Source organism: Salmo salar, chromosome ssa16 (assembly GCF_905237065.1).
Source record: "Salmo salar chromosome ssa16, Ssal_v3.1, whole genome shotgun sequence".
NCBI classification, from domain to species: Eukaryota; Metazoa; Chordata; class Actinopteri; order Salmoniformes; family Salmonidae; genus Salmo; species Salmo salar.
Genome location: NC_059457.1, coordinates 74988227 through 75014270, shown reverse-complemented (window position 1 = coordinate 75014270; position 26044 = coordinate 74988227). Strand labels below are relative to the sequence as shown.

General features: G+C 46.1%; 1 protein-coding gene across 1 annotated transcript; it reads right to left on the bottom strand.

Annotated features, from left to right (window-relative positions):
• Positions 1 to 1723: 1723 nt before the first annotated feature.
• LOC106597322 (probable ubiquitin carboxyl-terminal hydrolase FAF-X) lies at positions 1724 to 25908 on the bottom strand. The gene is given in 43 exon segments (XM_045697826.1): positions 1724 to 4110; positions 4207 to 4308; positions 4417 to 4629; positions 4823 to 5068; positions 5150 to 5370; positions 5599 to 5784; positions 5870 to 5999; positions 7646 to 7741; positions 7743 to 7872; positions 8016 to 8284; positions 8428 to 8874; positions 9069 to 9272; positions 9413 to 9554; positions 10478 to 10651; positions 10791 to 10987; positions 12688 to 12908; positions 13279 to 13486; positions 13624 to 13770; positions 13913 to 14059; positions 14286 to 14394; positions 14670 to 14836; positions 14972 to 15130; positions 15222 to 15347; positions 15577 to 15855; positions 15965 to 16095; positions 16283 to 16403; positions 16495 to 16644; positions 16824 to 17064; positions 17209 to 17516; positions 17712 to 17940; positions 18127 to 18240; positions 18398 to 18622; positions 18761 to 18897; positions 19082 to 19393; positions 19617 to 19769; positions 19957 to 20095; positions 20488 to 20739; positions 20821 to 20936; positions 21062 to 21280; positions 21397 to 21509; positions 21621 to 21858; positions 22391 to 22654; positions 25627 to 25908. Coding segments are annotated over 42 exon segments (7779 nt in total). The 5' UTR covers positions 22490 to 22654; positions 25627 to 25908; the 3' UTR covers positions 1724 to 3948.
• Between the last annotated feature and the right edge of the window lie 136 nt (positions 25909 to 26044).

Here is a 26044-nt window from a genome sequence, read left to right as displayed (position 1 = left end):
ACTTATCCTCTGCAGCAGAGGTAACTCTGGGTCTTCCTTTCCTGTGGCGATCCTCACGAGAGACAGTTTCATCATAGTGCTTGATGTTTTTGAGACTGCACTTGAAGAAACTTTATAAGTTCTTGAAATGTTCCGTATTGACTGACTTTCATGTCTTGAAGTAATGATGGACTGTCATTTGTCTTTGCTAATTTGAGCTGTTCTTTCCATAATATGGACTTGGTCTTTTACCAAATAGGGCTATCTTCTGTACAACCCCCCCACCTTGTCACAACACAACTGATTGGCTCAAACGCATTAAGGAAAGAACTTCCACAAATTAACTTTTAACAAAAGTTTATCTTCAGGCTGTATCACATCCGGCCGTGATTGGGAGTCCCATAGGGCGGCACACAATTGATCCAGCGTCGTCCGGGTTTGGCCGGGGTAGGCCGTCATTGTAACTAAGAATTTGTTCATAACTGACCTGCCTAGTTAAATAAAGGTTAAATATATATTTTAAACAAGGCACACCAGTTAATTGAAATGCATTCCAGGTGACTACCTCGTGAAGCTGGTTGAGAGAAAGAGTGTGCAAAGCTGTCATCAAGGCAAAGGGTGGCTATTTGAAGAATCTCAAATATATTTTGATTTGTTTAACACTTTTACTACATGATTCCATGTGTTATTTCATAGTTTTGAAGTCTTCACTATTATTCTAAAATGTAGAAAATAGTCATTTTCTTTGAAGTAAGCCTTTTAATCAATCACCAACCTACTCTTTTTGTAGTATTCCCCTGCTGTTAATCCAGGTGTGTCACATTGTGACATAACAGGCAGCTGCCTGAAGGCTACTGTACTGACACTCCTTGTTATGTGAATGCAGGGTCCCAAAATGTAGGTGTCCTGAAGTCTCTGCCAGGAGTTCTGGACTTCTATGGCACAGGAGGTAGTGTGCATGGTGGATGCATCGAAAACATTAAGGTCACTGGCTCAAGGTTGTCCTGGCTGCATTGGTTTTAGTCAGATAGGCCTGAACACTGGTGCTGATAATTCTATAGTCATGACTTTGACTGGGCAAGGAACTTTGACTGTGTCATATTAGGTAGAGATCGAGGAATGGATGACAGCTATAATGTCTCATTATGTCAACACCACATCCCCTTTGCCTTTCTAACAGTCCTTGGGAGAATCTCAATTGCAACTCCTCGCCTCCTCAAAACCCATTGGAGGAGAAGGTCAAAGGGGAGGGACATCTGGCTTTCTCATCCAATGACTTTTGAGGACACGGTGAGGAGAAAGGAAATGAGGTGTACGCAATTGAGATTCTCCCTTGACATTCCTCCTGCGGGTGAGAATGAGCTAGAATAAACAGTGCCTGCTGAGAGAAAAGATGCCATACATTGTTGCTTCAAAAGCAGATCTCGTGTCAGTTTTCACCTACTGAAGGAGGATAGGGATGGAGTAAAGTTGGCTGACTGTGGATCAGTGGCTGGAAGCCTGCTGTGGCAGACCGGCTCATCCCTTCAGAGCGTCTGCTCAAAGTGGGGTTTATAAACTGTGTTGTAAAGCTTGTCTGTTTGGTTCGTTAGATTGACAGGTTAAAGGGGGCAAAAGAAAGGTTACTCAATAATATAAAGTAATTTCCTCTCCCTTGACTCCTGCCTTTTATCCATGCCAATCTAAAAACAAATGACAGGTGAAAGAAAAAAAATAAAGTAGGTTCCTCCTTGCATACAGGGCATAATAATTCAAAAGACCATTTATTTGTCCTTTTCTTAAAGTATAATTTTACAGTGTGGTGTGTTTGTAGAGTGCTCCAAGGCAGATGGGGGGGGGGGGGGGTAAATAACCATCCATGCATGTTTCACAAAAAAAAAAAACTTTTGAATTATTCAAACAAAATAAGAGATGGCAGATCTGATCCTGAAATAACACTTTACACAAAGAAAATGCCAAAATAAACAACAAAAAAACAATCTGTAAGACCTTGCAGTCTAATAAAATGATAGAAGAAGTGAGAGGAGAGATGACCTGTAGTGCTTTAGGGCAGGGCCTGGAAGGATGACATTAGTCCATACAGCATTCTAACCACACCCCCTCATTAGGTTCTAATCTAGAACCATCCACAGTCTTGTCCTCTCAGGAGGTTCCCGGGTTACCCCTTTTTTCTCCCCAGTATGCTTTTTGTTTGGGGGAGGGGGGGGGGGGGGCGGGACGGACCGGTTCCCTCCTCACTTTGCTCTTCCACAGCTTGTCTGTATAGGCCACAGTTTTAGCAGACATTTTGTGTCTAATCCATTGCAGTTTCAACCCAGTCCCTTTGGGCAATGCCATTTATTGTTGGCAAATCCACTGAAGGAGATATTGTTTCGTCACTGTCACGTTGTATGTCCTGATGATTTTTTGTTGTTGCGTGCATTAGGTATTTACAATGTACCATAGATGAAATATGAAACCGCTACAATGTAAAGATTGCATTTTCCATGTATTCTTGGTAGTGGGCACACTACTGTACAGAAAAAACAACAACTTCGAAGTGTGAACGGTAGCTCCAGAATTCAAAATCACACCACGGCCAAAACTATTGTTAGCAAAAACAGTTCAGGGCAAATGGAACTCAAAACAGTTATTAACAAAGTATATAAAAAAAAAAAAAAAGAATTGGACCAAAAAGTTCCTCTTCAATTACTTTCTACTTCCTTTCAAATCAGCAACAACAACATCTAGGAAATTCAAATAAAATATCCTACGGTTCTTCATATCAAGGGCTTCTTTTTTTTACTGGGATTTTGCTCATTTCAGACAATTCTCCCAGTAAAACAAAAAATAATTTACAACAAACCACACATTCATGTTACCAACTGAAACACAGCCATCTACCTTCGTTGCAGATAGAATCCTAAAAGAACAAATCAGAAACGCTGGGCGAACCAGTTAGCTTGTTTACCAGCAGTTACTGTAGATCATAACCCTGCTTTAGAATGCTTCTTCTGTTATTCTCAACGGACAGACATTTGTAAGACTGTAGCTGTGTTCAAGTAGGACGAAAAGTGGAAGGGAAAAAAGTAAGAAAACCGAGAAGCAGAGAGTTCTTTTCACTTCAAGTGAGCAGAGATTAAACAAGCCTTCACCCACCCTGCCATTGTCAACTGGTGCACACGGGGTGATAATGGTTTTCATTCTTTATTCAACATGTCCTCACCGCGAGAGATACGTTTGAAACCTACTATAGTATAGTGGTGGAACAGATAACTGCATCAACCAAGACCCGGTCAGCCAGTGACAGGCCAAACCTCACCTCCATGCATTGACTACAAAGCAGACAAAGCGAGAGAAGCGCTTATTCTTCTCCCCATTTGATTTGACGTTGGTCTTCCTTTTCAGTTTTGAAGTCACATATTAGGGGCCAATCCAGGACAGCCTTGCTGCATCATTGCTGTAGGTTGGGAGGGAGGTCGAGGGAAGGAAGGTTTTAACGATTCCAAAACATTAACATACTATGTACCCCTTCCCGTCACCATTTTGTTTCACTTCCTGTACACACACATCGTCTTTCACCTCAGAGTTTCTCAAAGACACTGTACACACAACCCTGCAGACGGGTGTTTTTTCTCTGTCAGCAGTGATGTGTCTCCATGGGACAGAGAGAAAGAGAAGGTCGAGACTCTTCCCACTCAAAGTTCTAGAAATCATAGAATTCCAATTCTACGATAGAAACAGAGACAACTTGAAGAGCTTAATTGGCCCGATCCAGAGGGCAGGAGTCAAGGGTCAGAGGTGACAAAGAGGACGCTGTTCCTCCTGGAGAGAAGAGAGCGCTCCGGCCTGGTCTAGTCTTAAACCGACTGTTTGATCAACCAATCAATAAACTGGGTGTCTTGAAGGTATTGAGTGATATTAGGGTGCAAAGAGATTTGGTGAGGTGAGTTGCAGGTTAAGGGGGTTGGTTGCCCTCGTGTCGTGTTGTTACTCTTTTGTCGTCTGGACAGCGGGCGGGGGTGCCACGGGCCCCACCTCCTCTGTGGTGCTCTCCCAGCTCTCCTGTGCTCTCTGTGGGGGCCGCTGGGGCGTGTTCATGTGTTGGGCAGCCGGACCCGTATAGGGCTGGGCGTGGGGGTGGTTGTTCTGCTGCAAAGAGACATGGAAACAGGGAGAAAGAGGTGTCAGCATTCAATATGAGCATTGTGTAAATTCTGGAGCAGTGCCATACAGTGTGTGTGTTACCTGCTGAAACTGTGTGGCAGGAGCAGGGTTATGGGGGTACAGCGCTGTGTCCTCGGGAGGGGAGGAGTCGTGATCTTCTGTTGCCTCCTGATCATCTGGCTCCTGAAAGAAATACAGACAATGGAATCAGTCAAGGAGAGCTCTGTTACATTACCACACACAACGACAAAACATGCAAACACCCATCCCACGTGCACACACCTTCCGTACCTCCTCGGGGCAAAGTTCGCAGGCCTTGGCCAGGGTCATGCGTGCGGAATGCGAGCGCTCCAGGAAGTACCCGTTGGAGGTCTCATTGCTCTGGACGGGAGGAGACCAGTTGTTGTAGGTGTACTGGGGGTTCCCTGTGTAGGGCCTCCTCTCCAGCTCGTCCCCCAGCCACTCCACCGCCCACGTCCACTTACGCTTCAGGTCCCCGTTACTCTGGGAGCACAACAGAGAGAGAGACAGTTCTAATGTTAACACAGTTCTATTCCTGATACACACCATTCAAGATATCCAGACACAAACATACTGTACATATCTGAAACACCATTCTAAAATGACTGATCTGGTAGGCAGAGAGGAGAGAGAGGTGAATACCATATCGTATCTAATCTACTACTGTCATGTTTACCTGTAGTATCTGGTAGGCCACAGTACAGTTGCTGAACAGGGCCACCATGCACTTGATACACTGGTAGGCCCGTTTCTGGTAGTGGTTCTTAGAGCGCTGAATGGTGTCAAACAGGCCGTCCCTGTCGTCAGGTATACCCTTCAGCACGTTGTGGATCCTGTGGGTCTGCCAGGAGTCCTCTATCAGCAGTATCTGCAGCAGCAGGTCCAGATAAGGCCTCAGCTCGTACGTGTAGGAGTACGCCACCTAGGGGGTCGAGACAGGTAGACGGGTGAGGGAAACGAAAACGCTGTGCGTGAGTGAGAGTCATCAGTGTTAACCCCTTACCTGCCAGAGCAGCTCAGACAGCACGGTAGAGGAGAACTGGGGGTTTTCCCAGCAGCTGAAGCGCAGCAGCTTGACCGTCTCCTCAGAGTTGCTGCAGTCCTCGATGATCTTCTTCACATAGCTGGTCCTAACGAAGAGGATCTCTGACACCAGCTGTTGCAGGGGCATGATGGGGGTGGTCAGGTTGGCATCTCCATATGGGTTGGCCAGGGCCGGGTTACCTAGAGGACAGTGAGATACATTTATATCAATTTGGACACGTCGCTTTATTCTAAGAATGCAAATAAGAGTAAAGAAACAGGAGCGAGAGAGAATGACAGACAGTGAACCCGAGAGAGAGATTGGAACCATTAGAGAACGAATGAAACACAGAGAGAGAGAACAAGAGAGAAAGAAAGGACAGCAGAAGAGACAGCAACCACAAGGCGGTGACAGAGAGTGAAACATACCATTGATGGAGGACTGCATGCGTGTTGAGACATCACAGCAGCGCAGTAGCTGGGAGACCACAGCGTAGAGCTTGGTCAGTTCTGCATACTGGTACTTTATGGGAGGGCCAGGCCCCTCGTCTAGAGCCACCAGCATGAAGGTAGCAGGGACACTCAGCTTCAACAACTGGGTCTTCTCTGCCAGACCTGGGGAGAGAGGAAGAGCAACCATGTTTTATTCCAGCAAGAAACAAACCAACAGCGTTTCTCCTGCACAGGCACGTTGTCTTACCCAGGTTGGCGTACATGACGAAGAGGTTGAAGTACTGCTGCAGGTGTCGGCCGTGCTCCGACACCTCTCTCCTGAGCAGGTTCAACACAGCCCTCAACAGGTGATCACTCAGACTCAGGTTATCACAGCCCTGATGCAGGAGGTCAAAGGTTACAGGTCATTTTTTAATTTACCCTTGCACCCCCCCATCAGACAAAAATATATATATATATATTTTTTACAGCTTTTCTGCTACATACATGTACATACATTTAGCATCCATGGGACTTTTCTATAAAGCAGTCGCATAACAATAACACATTACCAACCATAAACTCTTTAATCCCGCCCCTCAGCCACTCTCAGCCCATCCCCATCCCAAAATCACCATAGACCACCCTCGTTTGGTTGCCATATGCCATATATATTTTTGAATTGTGCTGTGATGTTTTACATCATTTTTTAACCTTTCAAAAATGTATAGTATCCACAGATTGTGAGCTAAAGATGAAAACCTTTCCTACGAGTATTATATTATTTAGTGACTACGGCTTTCCAAATCACCCAACACTGCTATTTGTAAGGTTAATTTTAAGTGCACGTTATGATTTTTTAACCATTCCTTGAACCTGTGACCAGAAACAAGCTCCATTGGGGCAATTCCAGAATAAATTATCTATTGATTCTGTCTCTTCGCAGCAAAATCTACAGAGCTGAGATTGTTGTATGCCCCATATATATAGCATTCTGTTGGTGGCAAGACTTTTATATAATTTAAATTGAAAAAACAATAAGTGTTGAATCAAGCATCGTTTTTTGTACCATGGAATCAGTACATCGAAAATCTCTTTCCATTTATTTACATCCTGTATGGCGCAGCTGTCAACATTTTTGTCCTCAAATGAAACTAGTATATTTTTCTATTTATGCCAGTTCCTTTCAGTCAATTTGTATCTTTAACATATGCATGCAAACAAGTTCCCTACCTTCTCCTTTTTCCACTTGCCTCTTCCATTTTTGTGGTAGTGCTGCAATCAGTTGGTTGTAAATTTGGATTGAGCAGATATTCCCCATATATTTTCGATAGCTGCATATGTGACATAACTCTTCTGTTTCTAATCATAATATCATTAATAAATATAACACAATTTATTTTTTTATTCCATAAAGAATGTTTTTAAATAATCTGTATATTTGAGTTTAACCATAACATTTGTTCTATCTTTTCTGGAGGATAAAACTGAAACTGTAACCAGCTTTGTATGCCTTGTTTAACAAAGGGCAATACTTTAAACAAAATTTCATTTTCAATTCATAAAAAATTTGAATTTGTATTCTGTATGAAGGCAAAAAGTCAATTTTTTAACAAAGGATGTGCCTTAATCTACTGGAGAACCATTTTGGGTTTAAGTATAACTTAAAAGTATAGCTTTTAGTGAAAGGTTTACATTTTGTCTGGCTTAGCATTCCAAATAAAATGAAATATTATTTGCTCATATGATTTTTTTTAAACGAGTCGTCTGGAGTAGGCAGTGCCATTAGTAAGTAAACTGTGATAGGACCAAAGAGTTAATCAATGTGATTTTTCCATAAATAGACAAGTATTTACCTCTCCATGGTTGCAGAATCTTATCTATTTTTGCTAACTTTCTATTGAAATTGATTGTGGTAAGTTCATTTATATTTTTTCAGATGTGAATACCAAGTATTACATCACACACAAACCTTCTTTACTCTTTCCCTCCATCTCTCACTCCCCCTTTATCTCCCCCCCTCCCACCTTTTCTCCCTCCGTACCTGTGTGGACCCCTCAGGGGAGCTGGCGGGGGCGGGGCATGGTCCGTCCGCCAGGGAGAAGTGGGCGATGAAGACGATGAGTTTGGCGAAGGCCCCCCCGGACCTCAGCACTGGGACACTCCAGCAGGTACTCAGAGAAGCGCGTGGGGTACGCAAACAGAACATTGTGGGCAAACCAGCAGCGGACGTTCTTACTGTGGCGTAGCAGGATGCACAGGGCGTCATACCTGAGGGAGAGAAGGTGGGGGAGGGAGGAGAGTAGACAGAAAGAGAGAAAAGAAGGAGAGAGACGAGGGAAAGAGAGTTACAAGGCTGTCTTGCAATATAAAGAAAGCACGCACTTTCTCCCTCTCACAGACAACCCACTCACCAGTCACCAGCGGGCCCCCGGACTACTTTCTTGGTGTGGAACCCGGTGCTGAAGAGGAACCTAGCTGCTAGCTGGATGCTGATCATGGCTATCTCCTCTGCCTCTGGCAGCAGGTGGTCCTGACCCGGGGGAGGGTTGAGGTAGACGCTGTTGCAGGTCAGCAGCTTCTTGACGAACTGGAAGTACTCCAAGCTGTATTGCATGCGGCTGTGCATGAACTGGACGTTCTGCTTCCTCACACTGCATTCAATGGCCCCCGGCATCGTCACCTGGGAGAGGAGGGGGAATTCATTAGTACGGTTATGAGCATTACGTCATTATACATAGACTCATTCACACCCACAGGTTCTCGCCTCTGCACTTTATCACAAACAAATACACACTATCACATACACACAGTCCTGATCCCCACCTGTCGTGGTGTAGTGGGAGACACAGTCAGCTCTGAGATGCACCTGGCCAACTCTCCGTCTGCCTCCACTGCGGCCCCTCCCCCTGCCGGGTCCATCCTCTCATAGAACAGGATGTAGGCGTTCCACCATCTCTTCTGCCTCCTGTAGGACATCTTCTTCATCATGTGGTCAAACACCTCTCCCATGTACTCCCCCCCGAAGCACTGGCTCTTCATCTCCTCGTCGTCGTCCATCTTGCACTCCGTCACGTCGCCGTCGTCAAACTTGTACCAGCGCTCCTTCTGCCCGCTGTCGGCGTTACCGCCGGCGCCGCCGTCTCGCTGGCTGATATAGGAGTAGTAGTGGCCGCCGCTGGCCTGGCCCGAATGCACCAGCACCCCCACCAGGCGGTACTTAGAACTGCAGCCTGGTGGGTCGGGTTCCGATGGTTCGTTCTGCATGATCATCTGAGAGGGAAAGGAGGAGAGACTGACTAGAGACAATGTTTGGACTAATGATGAATCGACTAATGATGAGTTTCCTTGCCAATGCTGCTTCTGTTTACTCTTTCGGGGTTCAGGCCATGGTTTCTGTTTAGAACTTTGTGAAACATTTATAGAGCTCTAAAACACAAATCAAATTTGATATAGAAGTCATCTACCTGGCTCTCCGGGTTTCCGTCGTCTCCCTCCAGCTTGGCCACCCCGGCCACAGTGTAGGGCTCCATGTCCAGCTCCCTGGGGAACTCAAAGTAGTCGTTGAACTTGATGGCACACTCCCTCTCCCAGTCGTAGTCAAACCTCTTCAGCTGGATGGCCAGCACTGGAGGAAGCTTCTTTATCAGCAGACGCTTCACCGTGTCCACCTGTAGTGGATAAAACAAAACAGTAAGAAATGTCATCCTAAAGTATCTATCCATATCGACAATGCTATTTTGCAATGGAATGAAAACAAAGGACTGAGTAGTCAACCGGAATGATGAAGGACAGGAGAAGAGTGAGGTACCTTCTTGTTACACTTCTCACAGTGGTATGCGTTGGCTCCCTCCAGCAGGTCTCCTTTGACATACTGCTCCATAGAGTCCAGCAGGTTCTGGTGGTTCCTGATGTCCACGTTCAACGTGGTGAATGACTCCTCACACTCATACCTGGGAACAAGATGGTGGAACAGTTTCTCTTATATTTCATGCCTGTGATAGGGTAATAGAACTATGTGGTGCCATTTTGTGTCACTAACCACGTTTCCATCCACATTTCTGAGAGTAGTCATTTTGTGTATATATACAAACACTTAAAACATTTTTATTTTTTTTAATTTTTTTTTTAAAACCTAGTTTCAGTACAATTTTATAAATGGCGACACAGATAATTTGTTCGTTCAACATGGTGGAATCTTTGTTAAAAATGTATTATGCGAGAAATGGCGGTGGAAACGCCTTTATGCGCAAACATTTATATAATAATCATCATATGGAAGTAAACTTGGAGTCATGCGACGACACGGTGTGGGTCCTCCCACTACGGTTCAGGAAACCATGCAGTTTATTAGGCTACAGATTAAAGGCGATGAGCTTGACGCTCCTTTTCAATAAATATCAAGGGTCTTATTCCGGTGACAAGATGATCAATACAATTTTTATTTAAATCTCTCTTATCCAGAATAATGTCATCATGTAGACTAGCCTACACTGACTCAGAGCTGTTAGCTAGAGCACACATGTCAAGGCCAGAGTAGGCACTTTTTTTTTCTTCTATTTTTTGTCTATTTAACACAACAGTTTTTGTGACAAAACTATTGGTCGAGTGGAAAATCCAACGGAAACACATAGCACTTCAAATTTTTATTCGATACATGACAAGTTATGCGAAAAAGTACATTTTGTGTGCACTACCTCATCACGCACTGATTTTATCCAAAACAAGTCAATTTGGTAGAAATACACCACTGGTGGGAAAATGCACATATTTTCTTTGTGCAGGTTTTAGAATATTCGCATGAAAAAAAATCTGGAGGATGAGTGGTCGTTCATTTGGTTCCACCAGTGTTAGTAAATGGATGAAAATCACTCACCTGTGTGGGCAGTCACGGCAGATTTTCTGGTCGGCAAAGGAGCCTCCCAGCACCTTGCTGAGCATGGAGGGGTGGCCCATGGCCTTCAGAGCCTCGTCCAGACTGTCCACTAAAGAGTTGAAGAACTCCAGGGCATCGTGCTGCTCTCGCAGATTCACCGGCTCACCCCATAACCTACAGGATAGAGATAGCTCTTAGTCTTCCAAGACCGTTTGTGTTAAAATTGGTTTCAAAATAAACAGCTTGTAGTCTGTATTCCACTACATTCCTTGACATTTCATTGTTTTACCTCAGCCTGCTAACGCTAGCTCACCTGAACTGTTTCCAGAAGCCTCGGGGTACGTAGTACTGCAGTCGGGAGGAGGCCAGGTGACCAAAGATGACCTGTAGGTGGCGTAGCACCCCGATGTTGTACTCCTTCCTGTCCTCCGACTTACTCAGCGAGGGCTTGTCGTCAAACTGGTGTTGGTAGGCGAACACCTCGTCCCGCGCCGTTCCGTCTGCATTCGTCTGAGGAGGGAAAGTAACAATCCCCCGGACGGATTATTTAAGTTCAAAATGTACATCTTGGTTCTTCTACACAACATCCGTAAACACGCGGTAATATGAACTTCAGAGGGATTTCATTTCCCTAGTCCCTTAGCTCTATACCAAGTGGTGGGGCTGCCATAAAAAGCATCTCAGATTGTAGCTTTAACCTGTTAGGGCTAGGGGGCAGCATTTGCACGTCTGGATAAAAAAAATGTACCCGATTTAATCTGGTTACTAATCCTACCCAGTAACTAGAATATGCATATACTTATTATATATGGACAGAAAACACTCTAAAGTTTCTAAAACTGTTTGAATGGTGTCTGTGAGTATAACAGAACTCATTTGGCAGGCAAAACCCTGAGACATTTTCTGACAGGAAGTGGATACCTGATGTGTTGTATTGACTTTAAACCTATCCCATTGAAAAACACAGGGGTTTAGGAATATTTTGGCACTTCCTATTGCTTCCACTAGATGTCACCAGCCTTTACAAAGTGTTTTGAGTCTTCTGGAGGGAGATCTGACCGAACAAGAGCCATGGAACGATGATGTCCCATTAGACACCTGGCGCGCGCGAGTTCATGTTGGGTACCCTCGTTCCAATACGTTATAAAAGAGTATGCATTCGTCCACCTTGAATATTATTCATGTTCTGGTTAAAAAAGGCCCTAATGATTTATGCTATACAACGTTTGACATGTTTGAACGAACGGAAATATATTTTTTCCCCTCGTTCATGACGAGAAGTCCGGCTGGCTTAGATCATGTGCGAACAAGACGGAGATTTTTGGACATAAATGATGAGCTTTTTTGAACAAAACTACATTCGTTATGGACCTGTGATACCTGGAAGTGACATCTGATGAAGAGAATCAAAGGTAATGGATTATTTACATAGTATTTTCGATTTTAGATCTCCCCAACATGACGTCTAGTCTGTATCGCAACGCCGTATTTTTCTGGGCGCAGTGCTCAGATTATTGCAAAGTGTGATTTCCCAGTAAGGTTATTTTTAAATCTGGCAAGTTGATTGCGTTCAAGAGATGTAAATCTATAATTCTTTAAATGACAATATAATATTTTACCAATGTTTTCTAATTTTAATTATTTAATTTGTGACGCTGACTTGACTGCCGGTTATTGGAGGGAAACGATTTCCTCAACATCAATGCCATAGTAAAACGCTGTTTTTGGATATAAATATGAACTTGATAGAACTAAAAATGCATGCATTGTCTAACATAATGTCCTAGGAGTGTCATCTGATGGAGATTGTAAAAGGTTAGTGCATCATTTTAGCTGGTTTTATGGTTTTGGTGACCCTGTCTTTGACTTGACAAAACATTACACACAACTCTTGTAAATGTACTGTCCTAACATACTCTAAATTTATGCTTTCGCCGTAAAACCTTTTTGAAATCGTAAAACGTGGTTAGATTAAGGAGATGTTTATCTTTCAAATGGTGTAAAATAGTTGTATTTTTGAAAAATTAGAATTTTGACATTTATTTGGATTCAAATTTGCCGCTCTTGAAATGCACCTGCTGTTGATGGAGTGCACCACGGGTGGCACGCTAGCGTCCCACCTAGCCCATAGAGGTTAAGCTAGTCATTTTGCAATTATTCAATCTGAAGAGTGAATACAGTTTTGATTGATTCCCAGTCAGTCCAGTCACCTCGTTCTCCTGCTTCTCGTCCCCGGACAGTTCATCGTCCACGTCGGTGCCAGTGCCCTCCACGGCCAGGACGCCGTTACGGATGGGCGGGATCATGTAGAGCTGCTGGATGACCGAGTTCATGTAGCAGGTGGCCCCCGCGTTCTTCAGCCCCACAAAGCCTTTGGTGGGCCGTGGCCCCACTGGGGGGAGGTATTCCCACTCTGTCAGAGCCTCACAACCTGAGAGACAGGGAGAGAAGGAGAGGGAGGTGTTCAACGTTTATCCATTCCACATATATGACCAACACAACAATGAATATCAGAAAAACATTTATAATTCATTGGGGAGAGGTACAATTTACCAGTATAGATAGAGGAATATGTGAGAAAAATAATAATTAGGAATTTCAGATTAAGTGACTATGTAGTACTTATCTGTGAGTGTATAGTTGGTGTACCTAGGTAGTACATGTCAGTGAGTGTATAGTTGGTGTACCTAGGTAGTACATGTCAGTGAGTGTATAGTTGGTGTACCTAGGTAGTACATGTCAGTGAGTGTATAGTTGGTGTACCTAGGTAGTACATATCAGTGAGTGTATAGTTGGTGTACCTAGGTAGTACATGTCAGTGAGTGTATCAACGATCTGCTTGAGGTTCCGGACACAGCCGACCGGCAGAGCCACCAGCAACTCGAAGCCGGCGTTGATGGAGGCGGGGCTGCTACAGACAGGGATGGCCTGCTCCGTAGGGAACTCCCCACTCTTCATGTACTGCAGGTACACGTTAGACGCCGGGAAGATGAAGTCATCTATCAACTCCTGGAGAAAGAGTGGGGTGAATTAGCAGAATGGACATTCCCATTCAAAGCATCATCCTATGGTGCTTTGTCCTGTGACTATATTGAGTGGACTATTTGGCAACCATACTGGATTTCATAAACAACATAATGACCCACCTTTATGAGGTTGGCCCCGCCCTTCTCACAGCCAATGTAGTACTTCTTCTCTGGTGTCTGGAAGGCCAGCAGCTCCTTGGTGACCCCCAGGTGACCTTCTAGAATGGTCTCCTCCACCCCCGTCTCTCCTGTCCGCTTCACCTCATCCTAATGGTAAAAACACCAAACTGCCATTTAGCGGTAATATTTATGAGAGATATGAAAGCCCATATTAGGTCTTCTCTACAACAACACCATGTTAAACTGCATTTCATTTTATAACAATGAAAAGACTTCTCTTGTCCAATACCCTGATCTTCTTGAGCCAGTCGATCTCGTTGTTGAGCAGCGCCTCAGCGTTGGGCAGGTTGATGTTGCTGTTGTAGGCGTAGTTCAGCAGGTGCCTCAGCAGCGTAAAGTAGTCCCCTGCGTGCTTCGCCCTCTCCTTTGCCGTGCTCTGGAGGAGAGAGGAAGGATACGTGTTACAACAACAAGGGGTCCCAATGGAGTGGGGTGAAGCGTTTCAGTGTGTTACATTTCCTCCTCTAATGATGAAGGCTGGGATTGAGAGATGGTAAGCTGATCCTAGGTCTGTCCTTAAGGGCAACTTCTACCCAGAGCTGAAGAATGACTATTGTGTCAGTAGGGGAGAGCGAAGAGATGGGAGATGGAAGGATACTCACCCCTAAGACGGTGAAGAGGAGGGTGATGAAGAAGAGGAGGGGTCTGTGTCCCATACAGCACCTAGTGGCCATGAGGAAGAACTGCTCCTGAGCCATCTGACGAACTGACCTGGGGACAGACAGATGACAACAGGTTCATTTCACTGTCAAAAGGTGCTTTTGACGTCGTTTGATGACAATTTTATATTGGCTTGTTTTTGTGAGATTAAGTTCGAACACCAAGGGGCGGTTTCCCCGACACAGGTTAAGCCTAGTCCTATACTAAACTCAATGGAGAATCCATTGAAAATGCTTTTCAGTCCAGGATTAGTCTGTGTCCAAGAAATGCCCTGAATGAACGGATCCCCAACACAGACATAGATTAACAGCCAGATGAAGACATACTTGCTGTGGCAGTGCAGTAGCAGGTCTATGATGTAAGTCTGCCAGGCCTTCTCCTTACTGAGCGTGTCCAGAGCGGTGGGCAGCAGGGCAAAACACAGGGTCATGATCTCCAGCGCCTCACAGCACACCATCTCATCCTCCCCGTCCGGCTCCTTACCCGCGTTCGTCTGTAGAGGTGATGAACACACACACCGCTGTGAGTTTATAGAAGACACAGAAACTCTCCATACAAACCCCTAGAAGTCTGCATTTCACACCTTAACAACCAAGCACACACCATCTCAGTTTAGAAAGGGTTTTACCTTCTCATAGATCTGACTGATCTCTTCATTAGAGCTGAAGACCAGCTGTACCGTGCCACAGCCTGAAGCCCACACGATCTTCTGCACCGCCCGGATCACACAGAGATCTGGGATGTACTTGGATGCTTGGAAGAAGTTCTGGGAGTTCGGGGGCAGAGACTGCCAAAACATTGAGCAGACGTTTACGGTCGTACTCTTTTTGACTAGCCGTTGTTACCCGGTTGAACGCATGTGTAAGCACTCGTCTCACCTCGTCAGAGATCTGTTGGGCCAGTCGTATGGCCACGTTGCGGAGCATGCACTCAGAGGCGGGGTTGGGGATATTCTGTAGAGCACTCTGGAGGACCAGGGCCTGGTCGTGGGTCGCCTGGTTGATCTGGAGAGGAACAAAAACAGAAGACTGTGGATTAAGAACACCAGTCATATTCAAGCTCATTCAAATACTCAGTGAAGGTATGTTTGGGGTGATCATGGTCTGTCCATTCGGGGTCTGGTAACAAGGGTCCTGCTACCCAGATTGTTCTGCACTCCTCGAAGCTGTAGTAATACAAGGTTTCCCCGTATTTACAGAGGTAATATAACGGCAATACAAAAGGGTTATTTACTGGTGATGCGGGGCTGGTCCCCTCCACTACGGGCTGGCAGGCCTCGGCCACAGCTTTGACGTGTCCGAACCCCACGGCGGTCAGCAGCAGCTTGGCGATCTTCAGGGCATTGAGGTACGCCCCCCGTCGCGTCTCCATGTCGGCCGACGGCAGGAAGTTGTTCCTGGTGAGCATGCTCAGAACGAGCGGGAGGCCGCCGCTCTTCAGGAAGTTGTACTGGAAGTCGCTGGCGTCCTCGCCAAGGGTGCCGCTGGCCGGCATCAGCAACGCATACACCACCTGGGGAATCAATCCAATCAATAAAACGTGGCAGGAGGATGTGAAGAGCGTAAGGGGTAATGAATCGATCACGTAAACCACCACACACACAGCGGCGTGTGTTACCAACCTCAGTGAGGTAGAGGACTTGTGAGGGCGAGGGGCCAAAGAAGCGGGAGTCCAGTGTGGGGCTCAGGCTGTTCTCTCCCAGCTTGGCATGATCCAGACAGATAGCACGCAGGTTCTCCACGGTACTGTTGTCTACACACAGCTCAACCAGAACATCAGTCAGGACGAATCATTTCAAACCACAGTAAGTAAGTAAAAAAAGAAAGAGAAAGAGAAAAAGAAAGAGAGAGAGAGGATGAGAGATGCTGTTTCGGAGCCACAGAAAGACAGCAAGCTATATTGAGAAAGAATGAGAGCGTGAGAGAGAAAGACAGTGTACCTGGAGGCATAAGCTTCATGAGGAGCCTGGCTCCGTCTCTCAGCAGAGGCATGTTGAGGGTACAGCCCAGGTCTGCGACCTGCCACAGGAACGAGATGTAGCGCAGGTGGAGAGACATGATCTACAGAGAGGAAGACGTTACTCAGGAGAAGACGACACATTTTACATTTCTCACGTGAGGAAAGGTGTGTGTGTGTGTGTGTGTGTCTTACCACTCCAGGCAGGCAGCCCTCCACCTCTGGGTTGGGCCCTTCGCTGAAGTGGTTGCCGTGGTTACTGGGCGAGCCGGTGGAGGAGTCCGAGGAGCTGTCAGGACTGGAGGGCACGGTGGCACTCACCTGGGTCAGCTTGGCTGTGATCAACTACACACACACAATATACCGATTTGAACCGAACGCTAACAGATACACTGTGCTTTCATCATCTAATCCTAGTAGATTAGTGATTCCAGAAGGGAGTAAAATTGTATTTAAACACATCGGAACTAAGGCCTAATTCAAAACCAGTGCATGGGCCATTGATTACGAAATGACTAGCTCACTGCTTTATCCTTGAGGTTGAGCTGTCCAATCAGCTTTCTGTCATCCGCCGGGTCGACAACCTCCCCGCCAATGAAGAGCTCTATCTTGGTGTGTGTGGCGTTGGCCTTGATGCGTGTGAGGATGCCGCGGCGCACCGAGCCGATGGTGTCATTGGTGTGAGACCAGATGTCCAGGTCATCCACCTGACGACCCTGGTTAGGGAAACGCACGATCAACGTGATGTGCTTCCCCCGGAACGCCCTGAGAGAGAGAAAGGGGAGAAAGGAAGAGAGGGATTGGTCAGTCAAAATGTTGGCGCTGAAACTCTGACAAACTAAGTTGGCCCTCGCTTTCACAAGTGTGTGTTGGTGTGAGTCCGTGTGTGAGCGTGCGCCTCTCTCCTACCTGGACATGGGCAGTATGGACCTCTCCTCGTGGTAGTCGCTGTCACACTCGTTGATGTACTCCTTGAGCACAGTGAGCACGCGAACCATGCGGATAGCCTCCTGCCGGGCACAGTTGATGCTGTCCTTGTCCCCGTCCAGGACACACAGCGTGTCGTACGACGCCTTCAGACGGTCAAAACACAACTGGATGAAGTCCTCGTGGATCTCCACCTGGTTGACCTGCAGCTTGGGTCCCAGGTTGGTGTAGATCTCCTTCAGCAGGTCGATGGCTCGGCTGGCGATGTCATCAGTACCCTGGATCACCACCTGGTAGAACAATGCAAAGCTGTTTTGTGCACTCTCCCCCTCCAGGGTTAATCCAGGAACCAGATTGTTGTCTATAAAAGCATATAACAGCAATAAGAGGAGTTTTAACTCGAATGGTAGTCCAGTCCTTTGAACTCCAGGTTTTACGGTATGTTCAGAAAGCTTTATAACATCGATAAGCTTTTTAACACTCACCCTCCAGAGGTAGTCCAGTCCTATGAGTTCCAGGTCATCCATCATGTAGGCCCTGCGTTTGGCCACCAGTTTGCCCTCGCGGCAGTTGACGGCCTTGAAGAACCTCTCGAAGCACTTCATGCCGTTCTCCGTGAGCAGTGACGGGTCCAGCTGCAGAACATTGTTCTCAAAGAAGTCCTTGTTGATGTCCGGGTCCAGGTCTGGCTCATCTCCCATTAACTTAGAGTACCTAGAGTTGGAAAAGACAGTATAAAGAAATAAAGGCTCAGACTTGCTTATAACAATTTATAAAGTATGATGCCAGCAGGCTTTAAGTAAAGTGCTACCAATAAGATTTGAACTAACCTGGAATAATTAAAAGGGGAAATCATATTTAATATACATCAAAGACTGGTCTAAACAAACGTGTACGTACCATTTGAAGCACGCCTCCCGGTCACACAGGAAGACGGCGCTCTCAGCCAGACACCTCCAGATCTGCTTAGCCTGAGGTGCACATAGCCACAACTGTCCGTCCTTCAACAGGAACCTGGAGAACAAGATGGTTCAAAGCAGTTAGACACTAACAGAGGACTCAGAATGGCCACTTTCATTCCCACAGACTGAGAAATGCCTTGCCGCTCAGAAAAGCAGTCAAGGTTCATTGTTTTCATCCTGAGATGCCTGGAGGCAGCCGCCTGCCTTACCTCAGGAAGTTGAGCCTCTCCTGGACCTCCTGAACATGACTGTAGCGACTGCCCACTCTGACCGTCTGAGGGTCAAAGTCTGCATGTTCAGCTTTGGAGAACGGTCTCATGGTCTCCATGTAGGCAGACAGGTTCTCAGCCACCAGAGTGACCAGGGCATGGTTGTGCTGCAGCTGGTTGATCAGGTCATGACGATAGAACACATGAGGACTCCTCTGGGTCTGACTGTATGGGAAAGAGAGAGGGAGAGGAAAGGGAAGGAGAGAAATGTAATATTTCATCACAAGCTTTGACTCAACGGGAAAAAGAGATGAGGTGAGAGAGAAAGGGAGAGAGACAGGGAGGTGGAGAGTCTTTCGTTACCTGAGGTTCTGAGGAGCTTCCCCGAACAGGCTGCAGATCTCTCTGATCTGCTTCAGGGCTGGTATGACCCACTTGTCGTTGGTGCGCAGCTCCTCGATGAAGCGGTCTATCCACTGGATCTTCTGGGTGTCTCTGTCCTGTTGGAACACACAGAAGCACAGAGCAGGGTCCTAGTCATTAGGGACCATCGAAGCAAAACATTTTGCAACAGAAAACAAGAGATTCTCATTTGACACGGTCAGGTAGAACGTCCCAGTTTGTCTGTTTTCTTAAATTTGGTGCCTAATGAATACAACCCAGTAGCAGTAACTGTAGTTTTACCTGAGAGCAGCTGTAGTCCAGTATCTTGATGTGTGCACTGAGGGCCTGGTCCATGATGTCCACGGGGACGTCGTCACTGTGAGCCAGGTTCCACAGCAGGTTGAGCACCTTGTGGGCCATCACTCCATCCTTATCGTCCTCCGCCAGACGACGGATCAGCTCCAGCAGCTTCTCACGCTGCTTCTTACTCGCATGCGTCCAACTCTCCTTGAAGCAATCAAAGAGATGGTCTAGCTGCTCTGGAGAGAAGTCCCAGGCCAGTTTGGCCAGAAGGTCATGGACGTTCTTCACTATAGCTTCGTGCTTACCAGCCTGATATAGAAACAGACACAGAAGACACTTCGGCATGGTTCTAAAAACAACCCCTTCCCCTACTCATTCCTTTTTATAAAAGGTCTCTCTTGCAAAATATATATTTTTCACAACTGAGAATAACCTGTATAGGTTCAATGAATAGGAAGTACATTAAAATTCAAGATGGAGCCATCCCCATATTGCTGAGACCCATTTTCCCATGACACGTTTAACTCAGTACCTGCGCTGCCCAGATGTTGTCCAGGTCCTGCATGGTGAGGGCTTTCTCCTTGATGACGAAGCGGAGTATCTTCTCTAGTTTCTCTACGTACTGAGGCTGGTGGAGGCTGTCCCTCAGCACGATGGACAGGATGTGGTTCTGCTGGATCCACTCCTGAGAGAGAAAGGGAGAGAAAGTAAAAACGTCAGGCATAGATTTGCATTGCTGTGGAGAAATTTCATGTCCAATTCCACTGACAGGAATTGAACTGGAATTGACTATTAAGCTCTGATGAGCAATTTAAAAGCTCTATACAAATCCAGACCATTATCATTCATAAGGAGTAACTGTGGTGACTCACCGCCATGCGTTCTGCCGTCAGCCACTCCTCCTCCTCGGGGTTGCCATGCCGATGCGTGTAGTAGGACACGCTGGAGATGACCTTGTTGACCTCGTTCAGGGCGTTCATTTTACCGTTGAACGAGGAAATCTGCAATAACCTGGGGACCAATCAACAAATTAAAAGCAAACCATCTTATCGAAAAAGAAAATTCCACCCAAAAGCTATCTTTTGGTATTTGTTTCATTAGTCCATTGTTGACATATACAAAACATTTTGGGACTGTCAGAAAAATACCAGCTGTATCTGTATTTTGAAAGTTATACAACTTGAAAAATGTTTTGCATGTCAGCAAACAAGTTTGGGACTATGTCAACAATGGACTAATGAAAGAAATAGCAAAGCACAGTTTCTGGGTGGAGTTTTCCCTTAACAATAAAATAGCAGCTAACTGGCCAAAACACTCATCATACGAGGTACTCAAACCCCAATGTGACAGTTTTAATTCTATACAATAACCACCTAAAAAGAAAACAACTGAAGGAATCTCACCTAAGGATCATTTTCAACCTAAATATCTCCAAGTTCTTGACGGTCTCCTCCTGACCAGGCACCCTGGAGGACAGGTTCTTCAGGGACTTGATGATCATGGACAGGGCATCGTTCTTGGCCTCATTCTTGGCCTCCTTCTTCAGCTCCTCGTCCGTCAGGTTCTCCAGGAACTGAGGAACCATCTCGATCACTGGCAGGAAGTACTTCTTCACTGTGTGCAAGGTCAGGAACTCATAGCACTGGCCGAACGGCCTGGAGGGAAAACATACACGGGTTAGGACACGCACACGTCCCTTACAAATCTCTTACATTGGTCCATCTGCGTTAACATACTTAATGAGGGCAGCGATGATCTGTACGTTGAGTGCCTGTCCGCTCATGAAGCGGTCGTGTAGAGTCTGAAACCCGTTCAGCGTGCCAAACTTATTAATCAGGTCCACCAACCAGCCCTGAGAGAGAGAGAGAGAGAACAATGAATGACCAATCACTGACGTCAGCTTTATTCATTTTGAAAACTTGGATATACTGTATCAAGTGAGGAATCCTGAGTGAGCGAGGGTGAGTTGGGGCCTACCTTGGGTGAGCGAGGGTCGGGTGGGCGGGCGAAGAGCTCGTCGTCGGCCAGCGTGGCCCCGGCGGGGATGGTCTCAGAGGGCCGCGTGCCGTTGTAGATGTGGAACTTGCAGTGGGGGTTGGTGGCTGTGGCCAGTAGCTCCAGTAAGGGGAACCAGTCCTGAGGGAGCTTGGTCACACACAGCTCCACCAGCCGGTGTGTGTTGGTGATGATACACCTCTGGGGAGGGAAGGACAATCAGCTGTAGTTCAAACAGGAAGTGCAAGTGCACACACACACACACACACACACACACACACACACACACACACACACACACACACCGAGGCCCTTACATGGATCTCAAACTTCCACCCGCTGACAGCCTCGTCTGTGAGGATCTTAGTGAAGGAGATGGTCAGGCCGTCCCTGAAAAACCTCTGGCACGCCTCACACTTCACATCAAGCCCTGCAGAAAGAGGCAACGATTAAAGGCAGAAAACAAAGAGAGATCAATATATGACAAATGAAAAAGATGTTGTCCTATATGGATGTATATTGTATACGATGATGGACACACCTTTTTTACATAAGTCTATAGCAGCTTCAAGTAGAACTTCTAATTCCCCCTTTGGCAGGACTGGGACTACCCATCGGGGCCTGTTGATCATGTCGTCCAGCTTGGCCAGGTCAGTGTGAGGGAAGGCAGGCTCCTCCTCCTCCAGAGCAGGGGCAGAGTCTCCTTGGCCCTGCTCCTCCTCCGCCGCCGGTGGGCTCACAGGAGACGGCTCCGTGGACGACGGGTTGGGGGACACCATCTGCAACGCGCACACACATTAATACCAAACATACTACAGACGCTGATTAAAAGAGATGAACGCTAGTCGGGAACACACACAGTGGGGAAGGTAGGTAATTAGCCTTGGAACTTCACAGGAAGCCCAAAGTCAAACAAACACAATTCATAGAGCATGAGGGACTAAATTCATTAAAAAAAAACAGATTATAAATAAAGCTTATTCAATTATGTAACAGTAATTACACTTACATCAGTGATCCTGTCCACAGATCAGAAACACTTTTAAATTACAAAGAGCTTCTCTCATTGGAGAGCAGCCAGCTGGGGCCTCAACATGACTCATGCCGTTTCATACTAAAGATGAACTCCTACTACTGTCCTATGCTCCTCATGGGGCGATGGGCCTAAGTAAGTAAGTACTAAAGCATATGCAGATCGCTCCATATTAGTCAGTTAACTTCACGCAGACATACAGCTGATATGCGGGTAACCTTGTTCACTGATAATTGGGGAACTATCCATAGACAGACACATGTCACCCCCTCACTCACCTGGGCCTGTGTGGGTGGGGGCTGGCTCTGAGAATCAGCGGGTGCCTGGCCCTGGCTATCATTGCCCCCCACGGGGGAGCCACGGGTGGTGACCGTCATGATTGACACGGGGCAGATCTTGGCAGTCTTGTCCGCTTTAGGAGGCCCTGGCCTGGGGGGGAATCACTGCCTGCACCTGGGTAGGGAAGGAGAACCGGAGGCCGGCTGAGATGGAACGCTCCGGCTGCTGAGGCTCAGGGAGGGTTGCAGAGACCATCGCAGAACCTGTGGGACAGAGACTTGGAATGGTTGAGGCCCCATTTTTCCCATGCATTTGGGACTGAGGCATGTGCATTTCAGCTAATCTGTGTACAATCTAGTGAGCATCACATGGTCAACTTCAGACCACTGTTGAGGTGTAAAAATAGCTGAGAAACAACACAGGTGCATCCAAAGGCCACATGATGTTTGCAAGACAGGAGTCTTCAACTAAGCTAGACCAATTCAAATGACTCTCGCTCTGCCACTATCTGGGTCGAGAGATTAAAATGCTAATACGCATGCTTGACAACAGGGTGGAATTATTACACACAGACACACACACACACTCTAGCCCCAATACCGGCAGACAGAAACCCCCCCCCCACTGCCGTCACCTCTCCTATTTCCAGTTTAGCTGTGCTGCAGACAGCATAGGACTATCAACCATACACCACACTGGCCTATTAATAGTCTCTGTCGAACTGGTTCAGAGATATCTAGACTGTGCAAGACAGTATACAGCTACTGACAAACTGTTGATTGGTCACACAGAGCATGACCCTACCCTACCCCAACAAACTGCAGCTCCTAGGTTACTCACGTCTCACTACAGCAAGACATGCATGGGATATTGAGGTTTCAAGATATCACCTGGCTATATTAGCCAAGCCTAATACAATAACTAAATAACAACAATTGGACAAGGAGAACAAGCCATTGTGCGCTTACTGACAAACAACGTATTCTTAATAATTGCCCAAAATGATTAATAATAGCATATCGGATTGAAATCAGGCCATCTATGCTTGGCTGTCAGTGCCACTGACATAAAGTTGCGGTAGTCCAACAACATGTCCCAGTACTGTAAGTGTTTCCCAACTCCAGTCCTCCAGTATCACCAACAGCACACATTTTTGTTGGAGCCCCAGACAAGCACACCTGATTCAACTTGTCAACTAATCATCAAGCCCTCAGTGAGTTGAATCAGGGGTTTTTGTCCAGGGCTATAAGAAAAAAGGGTGATGTTGGGGGGTACTTCAGGACTGGAGTTGGGGAACACTGCACTATAACATAAGTGAGTCTGTGTAGAATACTGACCTTACACGACAGCAGAGTGACAAAGCAAAACATCTTAAATCAGGATGAGTCAGGATGGAAGAGATAGCCTAACAACAGGTTTAGGGCCTGAGGCCCCTTCAATCCACTCAAGTGCCTATGAGGTAACGTTAAGATTAGGGGCTAGGGTTTCTGGGTAGGAAAGGTCTGTGTGTCTAGTTGTCAGACACTGGAAGTCTTGGGACACATTAAGACAGTCTCCAGCTGAGTTATGATCCTCTGGGCTCAGTTTACAGGTTTATTATTGGCGGTCTTCAGTTTCATAGCCGTTCGGCCAACACTGGTTTTCAGCATGCTGAAAATATAGTCATTCCAGCTGGCACAGCAGCCATGGCAGTGTGTATACACACACACAGCTAGTATGCAACAAGTATTCAGGTCATCATGGTCAAGGCTTAGCTTTGCTGACTTGAGTAAAACTTGAAGTGAGCATAGCTAGGTCAAGACTGAGGAAACGCAGACCTTTCAGGTGGAATGAAGTCATTTGTATCCGGAAATGCACAAAGTAAGCATATTACCAGGCCTAAAAATCGGCAACAATGACTTATATTGACAATGCCTTGCTTGCAAATAACTAAAATCGAATCTTTTTCAATAGATCCAATGCCAGCCCCCACCTTTGCTAGTCTCAAAAACCGACACTAGGCAGAGGCGACTAGGGTCGGGTTTTCAAGACTACCCTTGGCTACACCTTCAGTTTCCGTTTTGAGAGACAGTATGATGCAGACAGGCATGTCAAGACATTTAGACATTTCTTGTGACAGCCGTTGGTTTACAAACAGCTTGGCACAAAGGAAAACACTATGTAACGACAAATGACAAGGTTGCTTGCATGATGTGTGTGAATAAAAATGTACTTGGTCCTAGGCTTGCTAATCATTCTTGTCACAATCCGCTATCCACACCAGAACCTCTTTCTGTGAGGACACGTCATTGAGTAGCATTGTGCAGCTAACTAATTAAATCAAGTTATTTGGGGAATGGAGTATAAGGAAAACTTGATTTAGTTACAGCAAACAACTCAATCTCAAAATAAGTGTCACTGTCACATTGTGTGATGTATTCTAGATATGAGAGAACGCTAACTAGCCAGCATCAGCCAACAACTGTCTAACGTAGCTAACTAACGTTACACTTACTAGATTGCGTAGCATTAGCCAAACATTTCAACCAATGCGAAAATAACCAGCCTGCAAACACTGCCTGCAACACGGTTAATTGATGTGAAAAATAACCTATTTATTACAACAGCAGTCTGGACGATAACTAATGCATAACGTTAGACAAGGCCCGTAACGTTAGCTAGCTAGCTAGCTACTGACAAGCATTGTACGGGCCTTCTCCTTATTCAACATCGGTAGGCTAACGGCTAGCTAGCTAGTTAACGTTAGCTAATGGCGCTGCCTCCACTGTCGCCGGGGCCACAACAATCAACAGTCTGTCTGCATTGGTAGGTTGTTGATCAAACACCAGCCCATATCTGTCAACACCACTAGTCCAATAAGTTAACCAACATCTTGTTGTCTGTTGAGACTGACCTTGAACTAGCTATGTGGAAACCGTTATATTTAAAAATCCAAACAATTAACAGGTTGGTATGGGAATCGTCAGCCATTTTGCCAGACAAAAATAATAGCTAACTTAACTAGCCAACGTTACATACAGAAACAAACCGGTATTTCAGCATTCATTCTGTCGATGTCAGGCACCTTGCTTGCTATTACTCTCTCCTCTTTATCCAATGAAAAGCATATGTGTAACGTTACACCTTGTAGCTAGACAGCTATAACGTTTCATTGTTAAAGATTACTCAGAAATGTCGTTATCTAGCTATACTAGCCAGTTAGCACCATTGTTGCTAGTTACCCAATGTTACTTACCCGAAAATTTGATGCAACTTCCTTGAGTTGACTTGTCCTGTCTATGAATCTTTAGATTCTGAGTTTCGCTAAGTGTCAACGTGTGTTACATAATATTTTCATGCATGCATCCTGATCTGCTAATATGATCTCTCTTCCTTGCTTATTTTTTTGTCTGCACTTGGGTGTTTTTCCTGCGTCACCATCAACCCCCCCCTGTACTGTAGTCTAGCACAGTTTTCCCAGCCAGTCCCTGGTAGCGCAGCTGACGGAGGCCGTGTTCGAGAGGATCAAAACCGTCATGTATCATGGGTAAATTGTGACTTGCTGACTGATCTACAAATAATAATGAGCAGTTATTTACGATGTAAAGTTCCTTGTAGATCAGTCAGTCGGTAGTCGCCTGCACTGTCAGCGCCAATGTTGAACAAGCCCATTA